We start from the raw sequence: 20,000 nt of genomic DNA on the forward strand, positions 1-20,000 counted from the left end.
CCTACTGTGTGTGTGCGTGTGTGTGTGTGTGTGCGTGTGTGTGCGTGTGTGTGTGTGTGTTTGTGTGAGCGCACATGTTAGCACGTAAGCATGTGTATGTCAGTGTGTGAGTGAGAAACAGTATGTGCATGTGTGGATGTATGTGTTTTTGTGTGTTAGGGATAGAGAGCGTGTCGCTTGTGAGTGTGAGAGTGTGTTTGTGCATGGACGTGTGTTGAGTTTGAGATAGAGAGAGTTTTTGCTTGTGTGTTTGATAGAGAGAGAGAGAGGGAATGTGTGCGTATGAGAAAGAGAGAATGTTCGTGTAGGCGTGCATGACTGAATGCTTGTTCCCTGCTTTCTGAATGACTGTTTGTGTGAACCTCTCTCTGTTGCTTTGACATTTCTCTGTGGAAGTGATATGCGCAGGGTACACATAATGACTGGATTTAGATTAGTGAATTAACACAGGTTAAGCAACATAAGCTGCTTCCCCTTGCATTCTTAATGCGCCTCTCTCTTTTGGCTCTGTTATTGGCTTTACTTCACTAACACGGCATTCAGTAGCAAACCTGCAGTGTTCTTCATGCGTGGGGAGCAGCTCTGAATATTCCATCATTAGCACAAAAGCGGCTTCGTCGTGTAAGTGCTGTGATTGTGGCCAAAGCGAGATAAAGCCCAGTAAAAGTCCACTGAGCTCTGCTACTGACATTCAGGAATTTCCTTCGGGATGAATAAAGTTTTACCTTATCTTATCTTATCTTATCTTATCTTATCTTATCTTATCTTATCTTATGGCAAACCTGGCGTTTTACGGGCCAGGATGGAATATTCTGACCAGGATTTGGGTGCTTCAGACTAGAGTGGCTTCAACTCCATATCTGGTGAATTTAGTTTGACTTTTGACTCTCAGCATCGGTTCCTCAGATAAACAAAGTCGTTTTGGAAAGAAAAACTGGATGTTTATGTGTGGGTGTGGATGAGAGGGTGGGTGTGAGTCTGAGGATGGAGGAGGGCATCTGGAGGGCGAGAAAGAGAGAAAAAGAAAGAGACTGAGAAAGATAAGTTAGATAGCACACATGCACAAAAGCAAGAATAAGAAAAAAAAAGAAAGAAAGATCTGTGGAGACTCTCCCACTTCATGGGAAGATCCCAAATAAAGGCAGTGAGTCAGAGAAAGAGAGGGGGTGAGGGAAAGGGGGAAAGAGAGAGAAGGATAAAGAATGAGAGTGATAGACAAAGGACAGAGTGAAAGAGAATGATGGGGAGAGAGAGTGAATAGGAGAGCAGTAAGAGAAACGGAGAGGGGAAAAAAATAAAGAGGATCAGTGGAGACTCCCCTATTTCATGGACAGGTTCCAAATTAAGGCCTGACCAAATTGGAAAAACCACTTCGAGTTGCAACTCCCATGAACCTCCAGGAGCAGTTTAAGGAGATTGCTTTGTTGTGGGGAGTGTTTTCTGGATTTGGACACAACAGTCTCTGCCTGTTGATTAGATTCTCTTTGGGGTTTCTTTGTTTTGGGTTTTTTTTTTTTACCATTGGCAATGTGCACTGGCTAGAAGGTTCCAGAGCCTGATGATAACTGTGTGATACTAACCCCACATTGTGTGGTGCAGTGACTCTTCTGTTCAGTGGACTCCACAGATGTAATCTTCCATACTAAATGAATTTTTGCTTGACAGCTGAAGCATTTTTAGCTACAGTGGAAACAGTCCTAAGGGAAATGAACATGGATACTGAGTAGAAGTTTATGTGGGTGTGTTTTAGACTGGTTTGGTTATTTCGAGTGAGAAATTTCTAGATAGACTGTTGCTGTTAGTCTTATTATAAATGCTAATGTGTGTGTGTGTGTGTTTGTGTGTGTGTGCTTGTCCTTTCTCTGATCTTTGAAGGTCCTTTGGGCTGAACAGCAGTTGGCAAAACCCAGAAAAAAGCGGGATATTTACATCGAGCCGACAGATCCCAAATTCTCTCAGCAGTGGTACCTGGTGAGTAGTCACGCATCTCAAACACATTTCAGCGTGTAAAAATAAGAGGGGTCCTTTTTTAGCACACTTTGAGTTTTCTTAGTTAACCACCTAATAAAAATAAACACATCGTAAACATCAGCAGTGTCCAATAGGAGAAAAGATAATGATTACTCCTACTTGGACAGTTCTGGTTTTTCTTCTGGTTGTTCTCCTAAATCAGCAAATCTAATTAAGAAATTTCAGTCTCTGGAATGTTCCTCCTTATAACAAAGATGGCACAGCCCTTGTCCAGCATCCATCTGTCATAAAGCAATAGAACTCCTTGACTGTTATTAGCACATATATATTTGGAATTAATAGGTATTTCACAGTGGTGCGCTGTACCGTATCGCAGTCAGACAGTGAGTTCAGAAATTCAGCTCTTGTTTGGTTGGTTTGTCCTAATTTCACCTTCTGTGTGCATTTGAGAGAGTTGTCTGTAATAGGAGCTGAATTAATGCATTCTCTGAATGACTCAGAAATGCATAATTTGAGATACTACTGCAAAAACATGGCAATGTCATGTCATTTTTAACTTTTAATCTATTAAATATTCCTGCTCTCTAACGCTGGCTGGCATCTGTGCTGCACCTGGAACTCCACAGAGACGCCAGTGAGCACATTTGTCTAAAGAACCCTTTTTATGGAAATTACATGGTATTTTGCTGGGTGTCTCTTTGGCTCTTTGTAGCTCTTTGTTTTTTCTTTTTTTACCCATTAAAAACCTTTGATAACTCTAAACATGATTTATAAATGAATAATACAAAATTCTGTCATAACTAAGCTAATATAACACTGGATTAGCAAGTCAATTGGAGTGGAATCCGTTTGCGGCTGTGGAAATGAGTTTTAGAGAGGCGAGAGACATTTGTTCAGCTCACATTTCCTAATAACGTGGAGAGAACAGGCCCAGGTTTTGGAGTCATGCTGCTGGGGGAAACCTGAGTGTACCCTCCTGCTGGCAGTCTGGGCCATCTGGAATCTACACATATTTCTGTGAACACCTGGGCCCAGGCCTTCGCTGGCCTAGAGGGTATTCATTCAGAGGGAAATGCTTGTTTTGCCCTTGGTTTTCTCTGTGCAAGGGGGGTTTACACTAAACCTTATGGAATTCTCAACTTGTATGAATCTGCATATATGATGTAGCACCCCTTACCACTCTAGGTGGCAGCAGGTAAACCAAATACCCCAACAACACTGTATTTCTACTGACAAAACCACATAAAAAACCAGATACCCAAACAACACTGCATTTCTACTGATAAAACCATGTATTGAACCAGATACCCAAACAACACTGTATTTCTACTGATAAAACCATCTAATAAACCAGATACCCAAACAACACTGCATTTCTACTGATAAAACCATGTATTGAACCAGATACCCAAACAACACTGCATTTCTACTGATAAAACTGTGTAATAAACCAGATACCCAAACAACACTGCATTTCTACTGATAAAACCATGTATTGAACCAGATACCCAAACAACACTGCATTTCTACTGATAAAACCTTATAATAAACCAGATACCCAAACAACACTGCATTTCTACTGATAAAACCATATAATAAACCAAATACCCAAACAACACTGCATTTCTACTATTAAAAGCATATAATAAACCAAATACCCAAACAACACTGTATTTCTACTGATAACACAGCTGCATTTCTACTAATAAAACTGTAACTGAAGAAGTACACTATGTCTTAAACTCATCCCAAGCCTCTCCCACTCTGATTAGCTTGTCTAAGCTCAGTTTACTGTCGTACGCTGGCCTTTTAATGTTAGCAGCTCTTTTTATCATGTCTGTCAACACATTCTCTCACTCTGTGTTAAAATCTCTTGACATGCTGATGTTTCTCTATTGGAAGTCTGTTGTCTACTTACAGCTCTCAAATGGGAGATTGGCACTCTGAAGATCACACAGTGCATAATTTCTCATAAACACCACTCTTAACTAAACAGTGAATATTTGCTTACCATTTTCTTTGTTTGTTTGTTTGGATGATTTCCTTCCTTTTTAATTTAGGTTTAGTTTTTAGTTTTTCCCAACTGACTGTCAGTGAGGTCTATTTTATTCATCCAAACTGATTGTACTACTGGTCAAACGCAAAGGGGCAATTTCACAAGTGCTTTCCTGCTAAAATATATTGAAGCTCCATAAATGCAGAGGGAGAGAGAATGAGAGTAAGGGGGAGGGAGAGAGAGAGAGAGAGAGTAAGAGAGCTGAGAGATGATAACAGTTGTACCTGCAGGTTATAAGTAAATTGAGCCGTGTGAGGTCTGAACTCTGTGGCTGTGATCCACACGTCCCCAGTGCAGTGCATATACTGAATCTCTCTGGGGATCATTCACTGAAGCCTTTTTTCCAGGTGCATCTTCCCAGGCGTGATTTGTGATTGGTTGCGGTATTTTGTAGCAGACCAGTCAGTGAAGCTGTCATGGGTTTTGGATGTGTAAATATTGCTGACATGCCCTAATGATGTTGGTAAATCTGTGTGTGTGTGTGTGTGTGTGTGTGTGTGTGTGTGTGTGTGTGTGTGCGCGGGCAGTATAATCCCAGCCATAGGGACTTGAACGTTAAGGAGGCCTGGTCTCAGGGTTTCACCGGGAAAGGAGTGGTGGTCACGATTCTGGATGACGGCATTGAGAAGGACCATCCCGATTTGGCCAAGAATTACGTGAGTGTGACGAATGTCCCTCTCTGCTAATTAACTTACATTGAGAATTTTTTTATATCTTTATAAGTTATGCATAAGCTGTTTTTTATTCACCTTTAGACATTAGTGAAGATTTGTCAACAGTTGTGTCACTGCTTCATGATAAATGCATCAAATGGGTTTTTTATGGATGTATCAGAGTGGAATTGAATGCTGGGATATTGGCGTGGTTGCTCATGTTTCTTCGTCTTTTTCTGTAGGATCCAGAGGCAAGTTATGACGTAAATGACAAAGATCCAGATCCTCAGCCCCGCTACACACAACTCAATGATAACAGGTATGAACACTCCAACACCGCTAAACTCAACCCTAACACACTCCCAGCACCGCTACACTCAACCCTAACACACCCTCGACACTGCTCCACTCTCCACTCAACCATAACACACTCCCAACACCGCTACACTCCACCCCTAACACACTCCCAACACTGCTACACTCAACCCTAACACACTCCCAACACCGCTACACTCAACCCTAACACACCCTCGACACCGCTACACTCCACCCCTAACACACTCCCAACACTGCTACACTCAACCCTAACACACTCCCAACACTGCTACACTCAACCCTAACACACCCTCGACACTACTCCACTCAACCCTAACACACCCTCGACACCGCTACACTCCACCCCTAACACACTCCCAACACCGCTACACTCAACCCTAACACACTCCCAACACCGCTACACTCAACCCTAACACACTCCCAACACTGCTCCACTCAACCCTAACACACCCCCGACACCGCTACACTCCACCCCTAACACACTCCCAACACTGCTACACTCAACCCTAACACACTCCCATCACCGCTACACTCAACCCTAACACACTCCCAACACCGCTACACTCAACCCTAACACACTCCCAACACTGCTCCACTCAACCCTAACACACTCCCAACACCGCTGCACTCAACCCTAACACACCCTCGACACTGCTCCATTCAACCCTAACACACTCCCAACACCGCTCCACTCAACCCTAACACACTCCCAACACCGCTCCACTCAACCCTAACACACCCTCGACACTGCTCCACTCAACCCTAACACACCCCCGACACCGCTACACTCCACCCCTAACACACTCCCAACACTGCTCCACTCAACCCTAACACACCCTCGACACTGCTCCACTCAACCCTAACACACCCTCGACACCGCTACACTCCACCCCTAACACACTCCCAACACTGCTACACTCAAACCTAACACACTCCCAACACCGCTACACTCAACCCTTACACACCCCCAAGACCGCTAGACTCAACCCTAACACACTCCCAACACTGCTACACTCAACCCTAACACACCCCCAAGACCGCTACACTCAACCCTAACACACTCCCAACACCGCTACACTCAACCCTAACACACTCCCAACACCGCTACACTCAACCCTAACACACCCTCGACACTGCTACACTCATCCACAACACACACACAAAACTCTACCACAACTCGCCCCAACACTCAAACAGAACACACCCACAGCACACCCCCAACACTCAACCACAGCTCACCCAACACTGCTACACTCAACCCTAACACACTCCCAACACTGCTACACTCAACCCTTACACACCCCCAAGACCGCTAGACTCAACCCTAACACACTCCCAACACTGCTCCACTCAACCCTAACACACCCTCGACACTGCTCCACTCAACCCTAACACACCCTCGACACCGCTACACTCAACCCCTAACACACTCCCAACACCGCTACACTCCACCCCTAACACACTCCCAACACTGCTACACTCAAACCTAACACACTCCCAACACCGCTACACTCAACCCTTACACACCCCCAAGACCGCTAGACTCAACCCTAACACACTCCCAACACTGCTACACTCAACCCTAACACACCCCCAAGACCGCTACACTCAACCCTAACACACTCCCAACACCGCTACACTCAACCCTAACACACCCTCGACACTGCTACACTCATCCACAACACACCACATCCAAAAACAGGCGATCACATGAACGGTAGGATCCCAGCCCTGCTCCGTCAGTGGCATAGTAACCCAGTCTGCAGAGTGCGGCCTGAGTTGAGGAGTGACTGAGTGTGTAGCATCGTCTCCAGTCAGTGAGAATGCACTGTAGCACGTCTGCCAGCTCCTGAGGACAAAACCATCAAATAACCAATTAAAACAAGCTCAGACTAAAGCTGCTACCCAAACCTTCCAAAAACTGTTCTGCTCAACCTAGCAGTATTGTTCTCCACAGACAGAACAAATTACGACTGCTGCATTTACAATTTATAGAGAATGTCCAGAGGCTCAGCAGTGCTTAACAATATGTCTTAAACAGGTGCTGTAAATATACATGCAGAAATATGAAGCCCCCACAGCTGCACAGTGAAACATGAATCTGCTGGCCTCTTTGAAGAATAACTCTGGTGTTTAGTTAAGTGGTAGATGTGTTGCTAGAGCAGACACATGGTATCATTTAACACAGCTCTTAGAGAAGGAAACAGCTGGCATTCCACACATGTGTGACTCTCCCTTAAACTCCCTCATTAATGATTCATCCCAGATGATATCTGTCTTCTAACTGGGTCTGAGATGCACGGTTGGATCCCTGGAGACCGGGCATCTTTCTTTTCACTCCTCTCTCTCTCTCTCTCTCTCTGTCCTCTCTTTTGGTATCTCTCTGATCTCCTTTTCTCCACCTATTTTTAGTCACTCTGTTTTTCTTCCCTTAGTGTCCTCTTCTCTGTTTTTTTTCTTTGGTGTCCTCGCATTTTTACACGGTGTATGAATGAGTGTGTTTGTGTGTGTGTGTGTGTGTGTGTGTGTCACACACCTGAAGCATCACAGTAGCAATTAGCATACTTGCAGCATCTCGTCTGTATCTCAAACGCATGGCCTTCTGGGAGTTGTCAGGAGGCTCTGAGCGTGCCATCACTCCAGACACACAATTCCTGTTTCAGATGCCATGTTCGCTGACGTCCGAAAGTAGAATTATTGCCACTGCTGGACTATGCAGGTCCATTCTCAGCAGCCATCCTTCCTTTACTTTTCTTTACTTTCTCTCACTTCTTTCCTTCCTTTCTTCTCACTCTCTCTCACTCTCTCTCTCTTGTTGTAAATTAAGGAGGAGGAAGCAGAAGGAAGTTGAGTTGTTTCCTCTGTTTTATTTGACAGGCGTTTTTTTTTTGTTTGTTTGTTTGTTTTTTTGCAGTCTCAGGCTTGTGGTGGATTAAATTAAAAAATATGAGTGCGGCTTCACTCAGTGGATGCGGAAGAGGCCCCAGAACACTCTGGTCTCCTCCCCAGTATTTGCAATGTTTCCTCCGTCCCCTCCCTACCCCTTAGTGTGAGCCAATGCACAAAACCTCACTGCTCAAATGTTGGGGGATTTGACTCAAATCTCCTCTTTCTGGGCTGTCTGCCAGCGCTCCTTTTGTTCTTCACTGTTTTATTCTGTTTCAAATCGCACCGCGAGCAGAGGGAAGGGAGGAAGGAAAAAAAACAAAAAAACAAGAAAAGCAAAAAAACCCCAAAACAAAACGAAACATAAAAAAATGCAAATCTGAAATACATTTTCATAGAATGGCATTCACAAATTGTCACGGACAGAGACATTTGTGTAATGAGTTTGTTAAAACCTCGGCGATTGTGCTTTCACCGTCCGCCTGGCTGTGAATGACGGTGCAGTTTGTCTAGGCGCAGTCACCCAGTGTGTTTAGATTGCTGATAGCTAATGGCATAACCTGGGGACTTGCAGTAGCAATAAAAGCCTATTGGAGAGCATAGACTTCAGCTCATTCAGCAGACACGCATTATCACTCTCTGTAAGACCGACCAGGGGATCAACGCAAATAGAAGAACATCTCGATTGTTGATGGGGAAAAAAAAAAAAGGTAAGAAAAGAGGTAACCACGCCACAGTCTGTGGTGTACTCTCTCTGTCAGAGCGATTATCCATGACTGAATCAATTTCAGCCGTGAAATGAGAGGCAAATTTGTGTCTCTGTCAACGGTACTGAAGGACAGGGCAGGCTGACAGAAGCGTGGAGAACTAATAGTGGATGAGTTGAGCTATTCCCCTTAGAGCACAGGCCTGACACTGAGTAATGTTCGTCATCACATTAAAATGAGATGATATGAATTTATTCATAGGGAAAATCACGACGGCAGTAGACCCGCGGCAGCAAGGCGCCCATTCACGCCAAAGGCCGATCTCATTTGTAATGGAAGGCATGGTGACTTGGGTTTTTAAATCCACATCCGTTTAGATTTACTCCAGACGTACACTCCCTTTCTGCAACTGCTGGGCTAAACTGTCGGCGGTTCGGAGAGGGATGGTGCACTCAGTCCGGCTAATTCCGCCCAAGCCGGTAATCCGTCACTGATAAGACCTATGTTACCAAGCCTCCTATTCCTATTCGTCCCGTTCAGTAATGCCAAACCCAGTCTTCCAGATCAGCACTGGCCAAGCCTTTTGTGTAAGGTTTACCCTCCTGTCCTGTGCTAACACACCTGATTCAGACAGCCAGGGAGTACCTCGATAATCCATTCAGGTGTGTTGGCATGGAGACGGAGCAGAATCCCGCAGGAGGACACATCTCCACGAGAAGGTCTGAAAATCCTTGCCATAGATTCCTTTCCCACACTACCAGACTGATGTTCTCTTTCCTGATGTTTTTCATTCGTTCTTTGTTCTCCCTGGTCTCTAGTGCTGGGTGAGTGGTGTAAATCAGGCAGATGGATGAGTCTATAAAGATGTCGGCGTGACTTGTGTTTCTCTTGTCTTACTCAAATCAACCTCCGGTCCAGCTCTTACCCAACCACTCAGTTCCTCCCTCCCCTCTGACGAGATCATATTAAATGTAGATTTTGGATTTACACCACTGGCAATATTTGATAGTATGTCAAACATCACAAGCAAGCTCATGGAAACATCAAAACTCCATTTCTACATACACACACACACACACACACCTACAGACCCAAAGTCATTTTTGAGAAATCGCCCTATTGTCCAGATGTTCAGTATTTCTAAACCCAGAATGTGGTGCCGTATAAGACACCTTTCAGAAGGACTCACAGACAGCCAAATCTGAACTCACCAACTCCCCACCGTGCCCCCAGCTTCACCCACCGATGAGAGAGATAGCCAACCCCTCTTGTCTTGTCTGGAGTTCTGGAGAGAGGCGGTGGAGAGGAGTGGTTTCCTTTCAGGGAGATTTACAGACGATGGGATGAACATTGATTGTTATCGCTGCATTTTGGGCCATTAATAGCCTGAACATCATCTCTCTGTGTCCTCGGCCCAACAGAGAGGGAGAGGGGGGTTTTTATCTTTTTTTTTTTAATAAGAGGCTGTAGCTGGTTCAGTCGAGCGACGCTGTCTGTTAGGGGACATGATGGAGTACGGCGCTGGCAGCTGGTAGCAGTGGCTTGGCTTGTTTATGGGTCTATTTCATGTGCTCTGTTTGTGTGTTTTTCACAAGTTTGACTGAGTGCCTGTAGATAAATGGACTTCCTCAGTACTCTCACTACTCTTTCACTGTCTGTTCTTTTACCTCCTATACCCCCCAGGCATATATATATATATAACTTTTCCCTTACATTTACTCTCTCTCTCCCTCTCTCTCAGTCCTTCTCTCTTTCCCCTCTGACAGTCCTGTGCTTTCCTCTTAATTCTGTCTATTTCTTACTGTCTTTCTAACTATGTCTATCATCAGATAAAGCTATTCTTGTTTCCTTTCTCTCTCTCTCTCTCTCTCTCTCTCTCTCTCCCTCCTTGTCTCCCATGCCTCAGTTTAATTCATATAATGCACACAGCAGTGTAAGTGCTCGGAGGCCGTCTGCCAGACGAGTAAATAAACCCATTAGAACCAAGAACGCCTTGTCACTCCAGTCCCCCTGGCCCCTGCCTCACACCTCCCCACGAGCCCTCGCCGGTTGCCTGTCTACTTCTGGCAACATTTGAGAGAGGAGCAAAAACTTTCTCCCTCCCATCCCCTCCCTTCTTCCTCTGGCATCAGCCCACTCTATCCACTCAGTGCAAGTCACAGTTTGACGCGGACTGCCAAACTCTGTAAAGTTTTTTCAGGAGGAGAACTTTTCCAGTGTGGACTATCTCAACATGTGCCACAGTCACTTGAAGAGTTTCTGGCTTCCGCTGGGCAGATGTAGGTTTGTGAAACCGTGCCTGAGGCTGCAGATTAGCAGGGCGGAAAATGCTTTAATCCTGTTAGCAGAACTCTAATCCAGCCCTCTTGATAGAATGAACAGAGATACACAACTCTGCCATCCCAATGGACAGATTCCACCACTCAAACAAATATTATTTTGCCGCTGTTTGATTCAGTGACACATTCTCGTACACCCCTGGCGGACAGCGTGGGGCATTTTTCCCCTGCAAAAGTAGGACAAGGCAGGAAATGAATACACAGATGATGACATATCAGTGAAAATGAAATTGCAGACAAATAAACGTCTCAAAAAAAAAGGAGAGAATCAGAGAGGAGTAATCAGACTGGGCCTTTAGGTCCTGGGAAGGGGGTGGGGGGGGGGGGGGGTGGTATTTCACTGCTGCAGTTTGGAAATGGATGCTTGACTGCGGTTCACATTCAGTCTGTATCCGGAGAGTTAATACAGTGTTACCAGAGTCACCTCAGGGACCAGCACCTCTTAATGATTATTGTAACACATTGAACACCCATCACCGATGTTAGAGGAGGGAAACGTCAAAGGCCATTTCGGCTGTCACAGACCAAATCCCTTTTCCTTCAGGTTTGTTTATGTCATCATCAAGTGTGTGTGCGTTTGTGCTTGCGTGCGAGTGTGTGTGTGAGTGGATTTGTGTTTCCCAGCTTTTGTTTATAGAATGCTCATTGGTCTGTTTGACAGTTATACAAAATTAGCTAATTTGCATTCCATTGTCACTTAACAAGGTAGATCCATTTTGTGGGTGTCCTTGTAAAAATAAGTAAATAAACAAATAACCCCAAAAGAAATCTTATCAGCTCTACCTGTGGTCCCATGAGAAGGTTACCGTTATAGCAACCTGTTGGCTTTTATTGTGACTTTTTTTACCGGAGTCACGATCCAGTCCTCTTTTCCAGTGTTCTCATAAAAGCCTTTCACCAAACTGAAGTCTAATCAGGTCAGTGTGTCTTTCCGAGCTGCCTCAGTGGCACAGTGAGAGCTGCAGAAAGCAATTGTTAGCAGTGTCACCAGGTTACCGTTGCTGTTAAAATAAAGTCCATAGCTCTTTTGAATTGATGTGTTTTTGTGAGGGTTTTTTTTTTTTTTTTTTTTTTATAGGAGTTGGGGATAAGTGATGGTTTTGCGAGGTGATGTGCTTGGATAGCAGCCAACAGACTTACCTTGAGATGTTTTTTGAATTCTGAATGACAAAACATTTCATTGCTGTTATTGTGTGAAAAAATATTGAAGCATTTCTTCTGTCAGCGTCTGAGGAGTGCAGTTTAGAGAGCTGAGGCATACAGGTATTTCAATGTTCGCCTTGGCCGTTTGTCTGAGCCCTTTAGTTTTTTGTGGGCTACGTCTGCCTAAACTGGGGTATTGAGTGTGCTGCTTAGGACATGTTGTGGATTATTGTCTGGGTGCTAAATGAATGGCTGTAAAAAGTGTCATGAGGCAGAAATATGTCGCCTATTTATGAGTCATCTGGAGACTGTCCTTCCTCATCCTGATAACTGTCACGCTGTTTTCCCTGAAAACACAGCAAAACATCACTCTTTAATGCTAACCATTCTCAACTCAGTCTGCCAGCACTCTGTGTGTGTGTGTGTGTGTGTGTGTGTGTGTGTGCGCGCGCTAGTGAGAGAGTGTGAGTAAGAGAGAGGGTGATAGAGAAAGAAGGAGAATGTGAGTGGGTGGGTGTGTATGAGTGCAAGTGTATCTGTGCACGTACATATTTCTGTGTGCGTGTGTGTGTGTGTGTGTGTGTGTGTGTGTACAGTCATTCTTGTAGAGTATTTGTGTAGTAATATGTAATTATTCCAAAAGAAAACCACCACAAATCACATTCTCAGTTGGGGTCTGGTGAAAACCTTGATTAACACGACACTTTGCTCTGTGTGTGTCTGTGTGTGTCTGTGTGTGTGTGTTTTTCACCCTATCAGGAAAACACTTCAGAAGACAATCTAGTCTCTCCCAATTATAGATGGAATTTCATGAAAGAAAGAAAAAGAAAGAAAGAGGGTGGAGAACAGTGACACAACTCTAATGAGCTGCTTTTGAAATGCCACATACACAGACGTGGTCTTTTGAAAGGGCAGGAAAGTGAGCTTCTTAATCAGATCTCTGCTCTGTAATCAGACAGAAGCCCCCATGGCCTGTGTAATTTACTACCTCAATGAAGTTTAGGGCCTTCTTTTCACCACATCTTTAACTGACCCCTCTCTCTTTCTCTCATTCTGTCTCACTGCACCATCACTTTGGCCATAACTCTGTCTTCCAGTACAAAAAGCTATAAAGCTATTGTTATTGAGTGTGTGGCAGTGTCCTCTTTAGACGCTCTGTGCTCAAGTGTGTACTGAACAAAGCGATTCTTGTTTTAGCCCTCCTGTCTCGTGTATTTCAAGTAGCTTTGCTTGAGAGCTCTTCTAAGATATGTGAAATTGTCAATGGGTAGCATGAAAGAGTGCGCGTGTCTGTGTGTGTGTGTGTGTGTGTGTGTGTGTGAGAGAGAGAGAGAGAGAGCGAGAGAGAGAGAGAGAGAGGGGGAATGAGTGTGTGTGTGTGTGTCTGTGTTTGTGAGTGTTAGTGCAACATCATAGAGATTGAAGCTGTGCTCTAGCAAGGTCTCAGCTGTTTTGCTCTGGTCCCACATAGCCTCCAGCTCTCTCTTAAAAACTCTTCCTTTTCTTTTTTCACTGCTGAATGGGTTTTCAGTCCGTTGCAGAGCCGCACCCAGACACAGTCTCAGGAGAAAGACACACAGAATCATTTTGTCCCTCACAGTGCTTCTCTATCTGTATGAGATCAAGGAGAGAAAAGACAAAGGAAACATTTGCACTTCTTGATTGAATTTTGCATTTGACAAGATAGTGCTTTCAGACTGACATCCGGAAAGCCCTTTGGCCAGGAAAAAGAAAAGCACAAAAAGAAGCAGGTTGTTTTCGGCAGTAGATGTGACTAATGGAGGTGTTGCTGATGAGAAATAAGCTCTATCAGAGGAAATGACAGCGCCTTTGACTGATTGCTCTCTTTGTCACCAGGCACGGCACACGGTGTGCTGGGGAGGTCGCCGCCAGCGCCAATAATGGCATCTGTGGGGTGGGCGTGGCCTACAACGGCAGGATCGGAGGTGAGTGCTTACCAATAGGGTTACGACAGCAGGGTGGCCAACCGGCGTCATCAAACAAACCACCACAGAACTCCTGTCTGACAGTCCACTAGTCATCCTCATCAAACGGACTGGAAACACAAGTTCACATGTGTGAAGCAAAAGTAGAAGTGGTACAAGGCTTTATAGGGAACAGTGAAGTAACTGTCTCCAGCAAACCAATTAGCACAGGGTTTTATACCAAAAAAACAACCCGGAGTGTCTGTTAGATGAACTCCCTGTCGTCTTCCTCTTCTTCTTCTAAGGCCATTTAATTAGAGAATACATCTGAAATGTTTAACCCAAATCGATCCTGACATTAAACGACTTTATCTTTTCTATTGGTCTACTTGAAACTAAAGAGGTTTATGATTATTAAAATATCCCGGTTTTGAGTTTCACTCTGCAGCTGATATCCACAAATCGCAAGCTGCCACCAAACTTTCTGAGGAATGTGATCTAGATTACACGGCTTTTACTTCAATGCTGTCATTCTGAAGGCGTCTGTGGCAATTCCCTTTGATTTGTCAGCACAAAGAGTGCGTCTATGTGTGTACTTGTGTGTGTGTGTGTGTGTGTGTGTGTGTTGGTTGGGGGGGGGGTGGGGTCTCTATGCAGCTCTCATGATATACCTCTGTGTCCCCCACAACATGTCTAATGAGACAGACAGGGAAGGTAGTCTGATAGAGTTACCAGCTGTGTTTTGTTTATGCATCCATAAAACGTGTGTGTACGTATTTGTTTGTGCTTGTGTATCCAAATGCACTGGTCTATCAAAGCCGCCAGCCGTGCATGTTAATCAACCCACACTCATCTGTTTCCAGGCTGTTGTGTTTCGCCAATTTATGGGCCATTTTGCATAATTTCTACTGAGCCTCTCTCTCTCTCTCTCTCTCTCTCTCTCTCTCTCCCTTCTTCTCTTTTTCTTTCTGTCTTTCTTTTTTTTTCACCTCTCTCTCCCTCCCTGCCTCTCTACTCTGTCTGTCTCTATCTGGCTCCCCCCTCTCCCCTCTCTCTCTGTGCAGGTGTGCGGATGTTAGATGGAGAGGTGACGGATGTGGTAGAGGCTCAGTCTCTGAGCCTTAATTCCCAACACATTCACATCTACAGTGCCAGCTGGGGCCCAGAGGACGACGGGAAGACGGTGGACGGTCCTGCCAAGCTGGCCAAGGAGGCTTTTCTCCAGGGGGTCACTGAGGTCAGTGTGGTCATAGCCCTGCCCGTGTCTGACCATTCAGAACAGCCTCCGCTCCAGCCCCTCTGTAATCTGCTAAACACACAGTCTTGCCCTCTGATTAGTATCCTCTCTGTTTGTGGAACATTTGGTCAGAGGAAAGGAAAAAACACTCTTTAAACATTCAGGGCCGTCGAATATAAAACTGCTCAAAACAGAGTGTTCTGTGTGACTCGGCTCCAGAGCGCTGTAAAAAGCCTAAAAAAGAAAAAAAAATGTATGAGGAGAGATTTTTGAAATTCTGATTGTTGGGAAATGGCGTTTTGAAATGCTGTTATTTAGGATTTGTTGTTTTTGTTTCGGTGCATCTGTTTCCCTTCACCATCATCTCAAACCCTGCTGGAGTTCACACAAGATAGAAGAGTGTACCGCCGTCTCACACACACACACACACACACACACTCCTTTTTCTGTTTCTCCCTCATCTGTCCCACTCTCACACTTTTGTTCAGATATTTGCTTCCTCACGTTTAATCCCTTTGACTTTCTTTTTCTTCTCTCTCTTTTTTTCTCCTCTTCTCTCGTTGCAGAGTTTTTGAAAAAATTGATTTCCTGAAATACGTCGTGTTTTTAAGCTGTGATTCTTCAGGCTCTGCTTTAAAGCTCCAAGCTTTTAAGTTCTTTGAGACTGTTTTTACGACACAAACGGAGCAAAATACAAACATGGGCCTTTCTATATCTAGTCGTGCTTTGGAATAGCAGTCTGTCCATGCTAATCCAGTGGTCATGCTGTGGAATAGCGGTCTGTCCATGCTAATCCAGTGGTCATGCTGTGGAGTAGCGGTCTGTCCATGCTAATCCAGCGGTTGTGCCGTGGAGTAGCAGTCTGTCCATGCTAATCCAGCGATCGTGCCGAGGAATAGCGGTCTGTCCATGCTAATCCAGCAGCTGACTGAAATCATTATTCAGACTACAAAGAAACAAGACAAATTATTTGACCTCTTAAGACTTGAAGGAGCATGATGTCACTTTTTCATTTTGAATTATACTAAATATAATAATCATGTATCTTTTGTCTGAAGGCGACAAATAAAAAAAAAAAAAACGCCCAGTCTTAATCCTCTGGCTGTGTTGTGAATGATGATCCAGTGGTAGTGATTTGTGGAGATGAGTTTGAGGGCTGGTAATTTATTAGCAGATTAAACTCTGAGCTCCTCCCAGCATGTCACTGATAATTATGAGTCCTGCCAATTTCACAGACAGAGTGATCGTTCCCAGAGTGTGGTTACAGCGATACTTTGGCTTTTTCACACAGAGAAAAGTCTCGTCAGACAGAGTGGTTGTTCCTAGAGTGTGGTTACAGCGTTACTTTGGCTTTTTCACACAGAGAAAAGTCTCGTCAGACAGAGTGGTTGTTCCTAGAGTGTGGTTACAGCGTTACTTTGGCTTTTTCACACAGAGAAAAGTCTCGTCAGACAGAGTGGTTGTTCCTAGAGTGTGGTTACAGCGTTACTTTGGCTTTTTCACACAGAGAAAAGTCTCGTCAGACAGAGTGGTTGTTCCTAGAGTGTGGTTACAGCGTTACTTTGGCTTTTTCACACAGAGAAAAGTCTCGTCAGACAGAGTGGTCGTTCCTAGAGTGTGGTTACAGCGTTACTTTGGCTTTTTCACACAGAGAGCAGAAAAGTATCTTCAGAGGAATGATGCTAAGAGAGTGTTGCAGAGTGTGTTGAGTTGTTAGAGTTGAGTTGAGACAGAGGAATGTTAGACTAACATTTTCCTGAAGCCTCCACTGACCTTTTGCTCTAGTAAGATGTGCGTATCCAGGGGCAACATATGTCTATGTTGTAGAGAAAATTAAATCAGAATGTTAATATGATAACGTGGACGTGTGCTCGACTGCAGAGCAATGTAATGCACATAGCTCTATGTTACATCAGAGAACTTACAACTCAAATGTGTGTCTCTGTGTGTGTGTGTGTGTGTGTGTGTGTGTGTGTGGTTGTGTTTCTGGGGTGTGTGTGTGGGTGTGTTTCTCGATGTGGGTGTACATGTGGTTCTGGGTGTGTGTGTGTGTGTGCGTGTGGGTGTGGTTCTGGGTGTGTGTGTTTGTTTCTCGGTCTTTCAGGGCCGTGGCGGGCTAGGCTCCATCTTCGTGTGGGCATCGGGTAATGGCGGGCGTGAGAAGGACAGCTGTAACTGTGATGGCTACACCAACAGTATCTACACCCTCTCCATCAGCAGCACCACCCAGTACGGCAATGTGCCCTGGTACAGCGAGGCCTGTTCCTCCACCCTCGCTACAACCTACAGCAGCGGAAACATCAACGAGAAGCAGATAGTGAGTAACTCACATGCCTACCTATAAACGTACAAACATACAAACACGCACGCACACACGCACACATACACACACACGCACGCACACACACACACACACACACACACAGGCATGCACTCTTTAATAAAGCAGCACACACCTATACTCAGTTTAGACACTGGAAATAAATTCAAGTAGACTGCAAATAAATTACTTCTTTCCATTTCTCTCTCTCTCTCTCTCTCTCTCTCTCTCTCTCTTTCTCTCATATATACACACATCCACACAAACTCCTCTCCAGAAAACACACATTCTCTCTTAAGTAGCAGTGTGTGGATTTGAATGAGAAGCGGGTGCTTGACTTTAGCTGATATTTGGGGACATGATGGTGCTATGCAGCACTTGTACGCTGTGGTGAAAATAAAGTGTTAGGTGCAGAGAGCGGCACAGCATCTGTGAGCCTGGATCTCTGGCAGGCTTTTTTAAAATCAGCTGCCATGCCCTAAGGGATGCAAAACAACTTTAAAACAACCTTGAAAAAACTACCCTGCAGCACTGTGCTTTAAGCAGGCAAACATCTGCCTCTCACAGCTAGTCTACTCCTTATTTCATTTTCTCTTTTACAATAGCTCTCAAAGCATGTACATGTACACACACACACACGCTCGCATACACACACACACACACACATGCACACTCACACTGAAACATACAGGCAGATAATCAGATCCAGCTAATTAAAACTCATTTAATGTAATTATATCAAAGACTTAAATGACAAGCTTATTTTCATGTAATCTTGACTGTTTACAGTGGTATATTTGTGGAGATGAGAATGCCCGGGGCCAGGGGCCTGCTGATTGTTGGGGGGTTATTAGTTCTCAGGTCTCCTGTGAAATGGCCTAATTTCACATGCCTCCGCAGGCGCTGTTTGCACAAGTGAGAGTAATTGAGAATTTTGGAAAGAGGCAACAGAACTGCGGCTGGGTTTGGGATCCAGTTCAGGCAGCTGAATCAATTGTCCAGTGTTTAGCGTTCTTTTGTTTATTCCATTACGCTCTATCAAATTCAAGTAGATTTCATTTCGAGAGCCGAAACGGGTTTTTCCAGCACGTCTGCCATGTGTCGTTCTCTGTGTGTGTGTGTCTGCGCGCGCGCGCGTGTGTATGTCAGCGGGGCTGGATGTGTCTTTTCTCTTGACATCCTTCATTCTAAATGCTGGAACCGTCATTTTTTTCCCATGGTCCCCTGAGGCACCAATTCAAATCTAGAACAGTGAAGCATGAAGATCTCATCTCATTAGTCCCTAGGGCTGTCATTCATCACCAGCAGAGCTGTAACTGGCTAACCCTCACTGGACCGCCCCCACCTTCACCCTCCCTCTCTCTGTTCTCTCAGTCTCCTCTAGCTGACAGTTCCTGAAACATTAGCGCTGATGACCGCTTGTACCTGACCACTGAATGCGGCACTCACCTCCTCTCCTCTCTTCTTCTCTCCTCTCCTCCTCTCTCCACCTCTCTCTCTCTCTGTGTTTCCAGGTGACAACAGACCTGAGGAAGAAATGTACAGACTCCCACACGGGAACGTCGGCCTCAGCTCCGTTAGCGGCGGGAATCATCGCCCTCGCCCTGGAGGCCAAGTGAGTGCACGGGGACAGGTTGGGGTGCCATGACAACCTCCGTCACCTGTCGGCGCGCCTGTCAGGTTTCTGCCTTCAGCCATCGCCCCCACCTTCATTAGCTCCTCTTCATCTCAGACGGGTGACACTCTGCTGACTTTTGTCCTCCGTGAAAAATGGATAAAATTGTCACGGCTGCCACTCGGCAGTGGGAGTGAGACAGGAATGAGGCATGGTCCTGAGGGATGGCTCTTCCCCCAGACCCCATCCAGTCATCACACACACTCTGCCATTTCACTGCGTCAGCGCCCACCGCTGCTTCTCCTCCATGTCAGAGAACCATCATAATAAGAGCAGTTACATTTCAGAAAAGATTCCATTTTTTAAAATAATGAGATCAATGAGATAGAGAAAGGAGTCATTAAGGGTGAGGGACTCATTTCCATGTTTAATGTGAGAGTGTGTGTGTGTGTGTGTCTGTGAGAGAGAGAAATAGAATGAGGGAGAATGAGAAAGAGGATGTTAAATGTAAGCAGTCTAAGAAAGGTCTGAGAGAGAGAGAGAGAGAGAGAGCGCCTACTGTAGCTCTTCTATCTCACTGCTTCTTTTTGGGAGCACTACAGCTGGTGATTCATGGTTTGATTATCCTGGCCTTTGGCATTTTCGCTCAGACAGGCAGAAAGATGCTGTATGGCAGCTCAGAGCTACACCAGGCATAACGTCTGTTCCAATCTCCCGCCCATTAAATCAGACGCTCATCTTTACAACTGGGCTGCTCAGCTGAAGGTGACTTCACAGCACGTCTGTTTGTGTACGTGCGTGTGTGTGCGCAC

At 45.1% G+C, this 20,000-nt stretch overlaps 1 protein-coding gene across 1 annotated transcript in view; it reads left to right on the plus strand.

Moving 5' to 3' along the window:
* The window catches only part of furinb (furin (paired basic amino acid cleaving enzyme) b), a 53,111-nt gene that overhangs the window by 28,625 nt on the left and 4,486 nt on the right, over nt 1-20,000 (plus strand). The window contains exons 4-10 of the mRNA XM_030764761.1: nt 1,876-1,971; nt 4,555-4,683; nt 4,923-4,999; nt 13,949-14,037; nt 15,081-15,253; nt 17,358-17,570; nt 19,088-19,188. Of these exons, the coding sequence (XP_030620621.1) occupies nt 1,876-1,971; nt 4,555-4,683; nt 4,923-4,999; nt 13,949-14,037; nt 15,081-15,253; nt 17,358-17,570; nt 19,088-19,188 (878 nt within the window). The remainder of the gene's footprint in view (nt 1-1,875; nt 1,972-4,554; nt 4,684-4,922; nt 5,000-13,948; nt 14,038-15,080; nt 15,254-17,357; nt 17,571-19,087; nt 19,189-20,000) is intronic.

This window comes from Chanos chanos, chromosome 2 (assembly GCF_902362185.1).
Source record: "Chanos chanos chromosome 2, fChaCha1.1, whole genome shotgun sequence".
Lineage (NCBI taxonomy): Eukaryota > Metazoa > Chordata > Actinopteri > Gonorynchiformes > Chanidae > Chanos > Chanos chanos.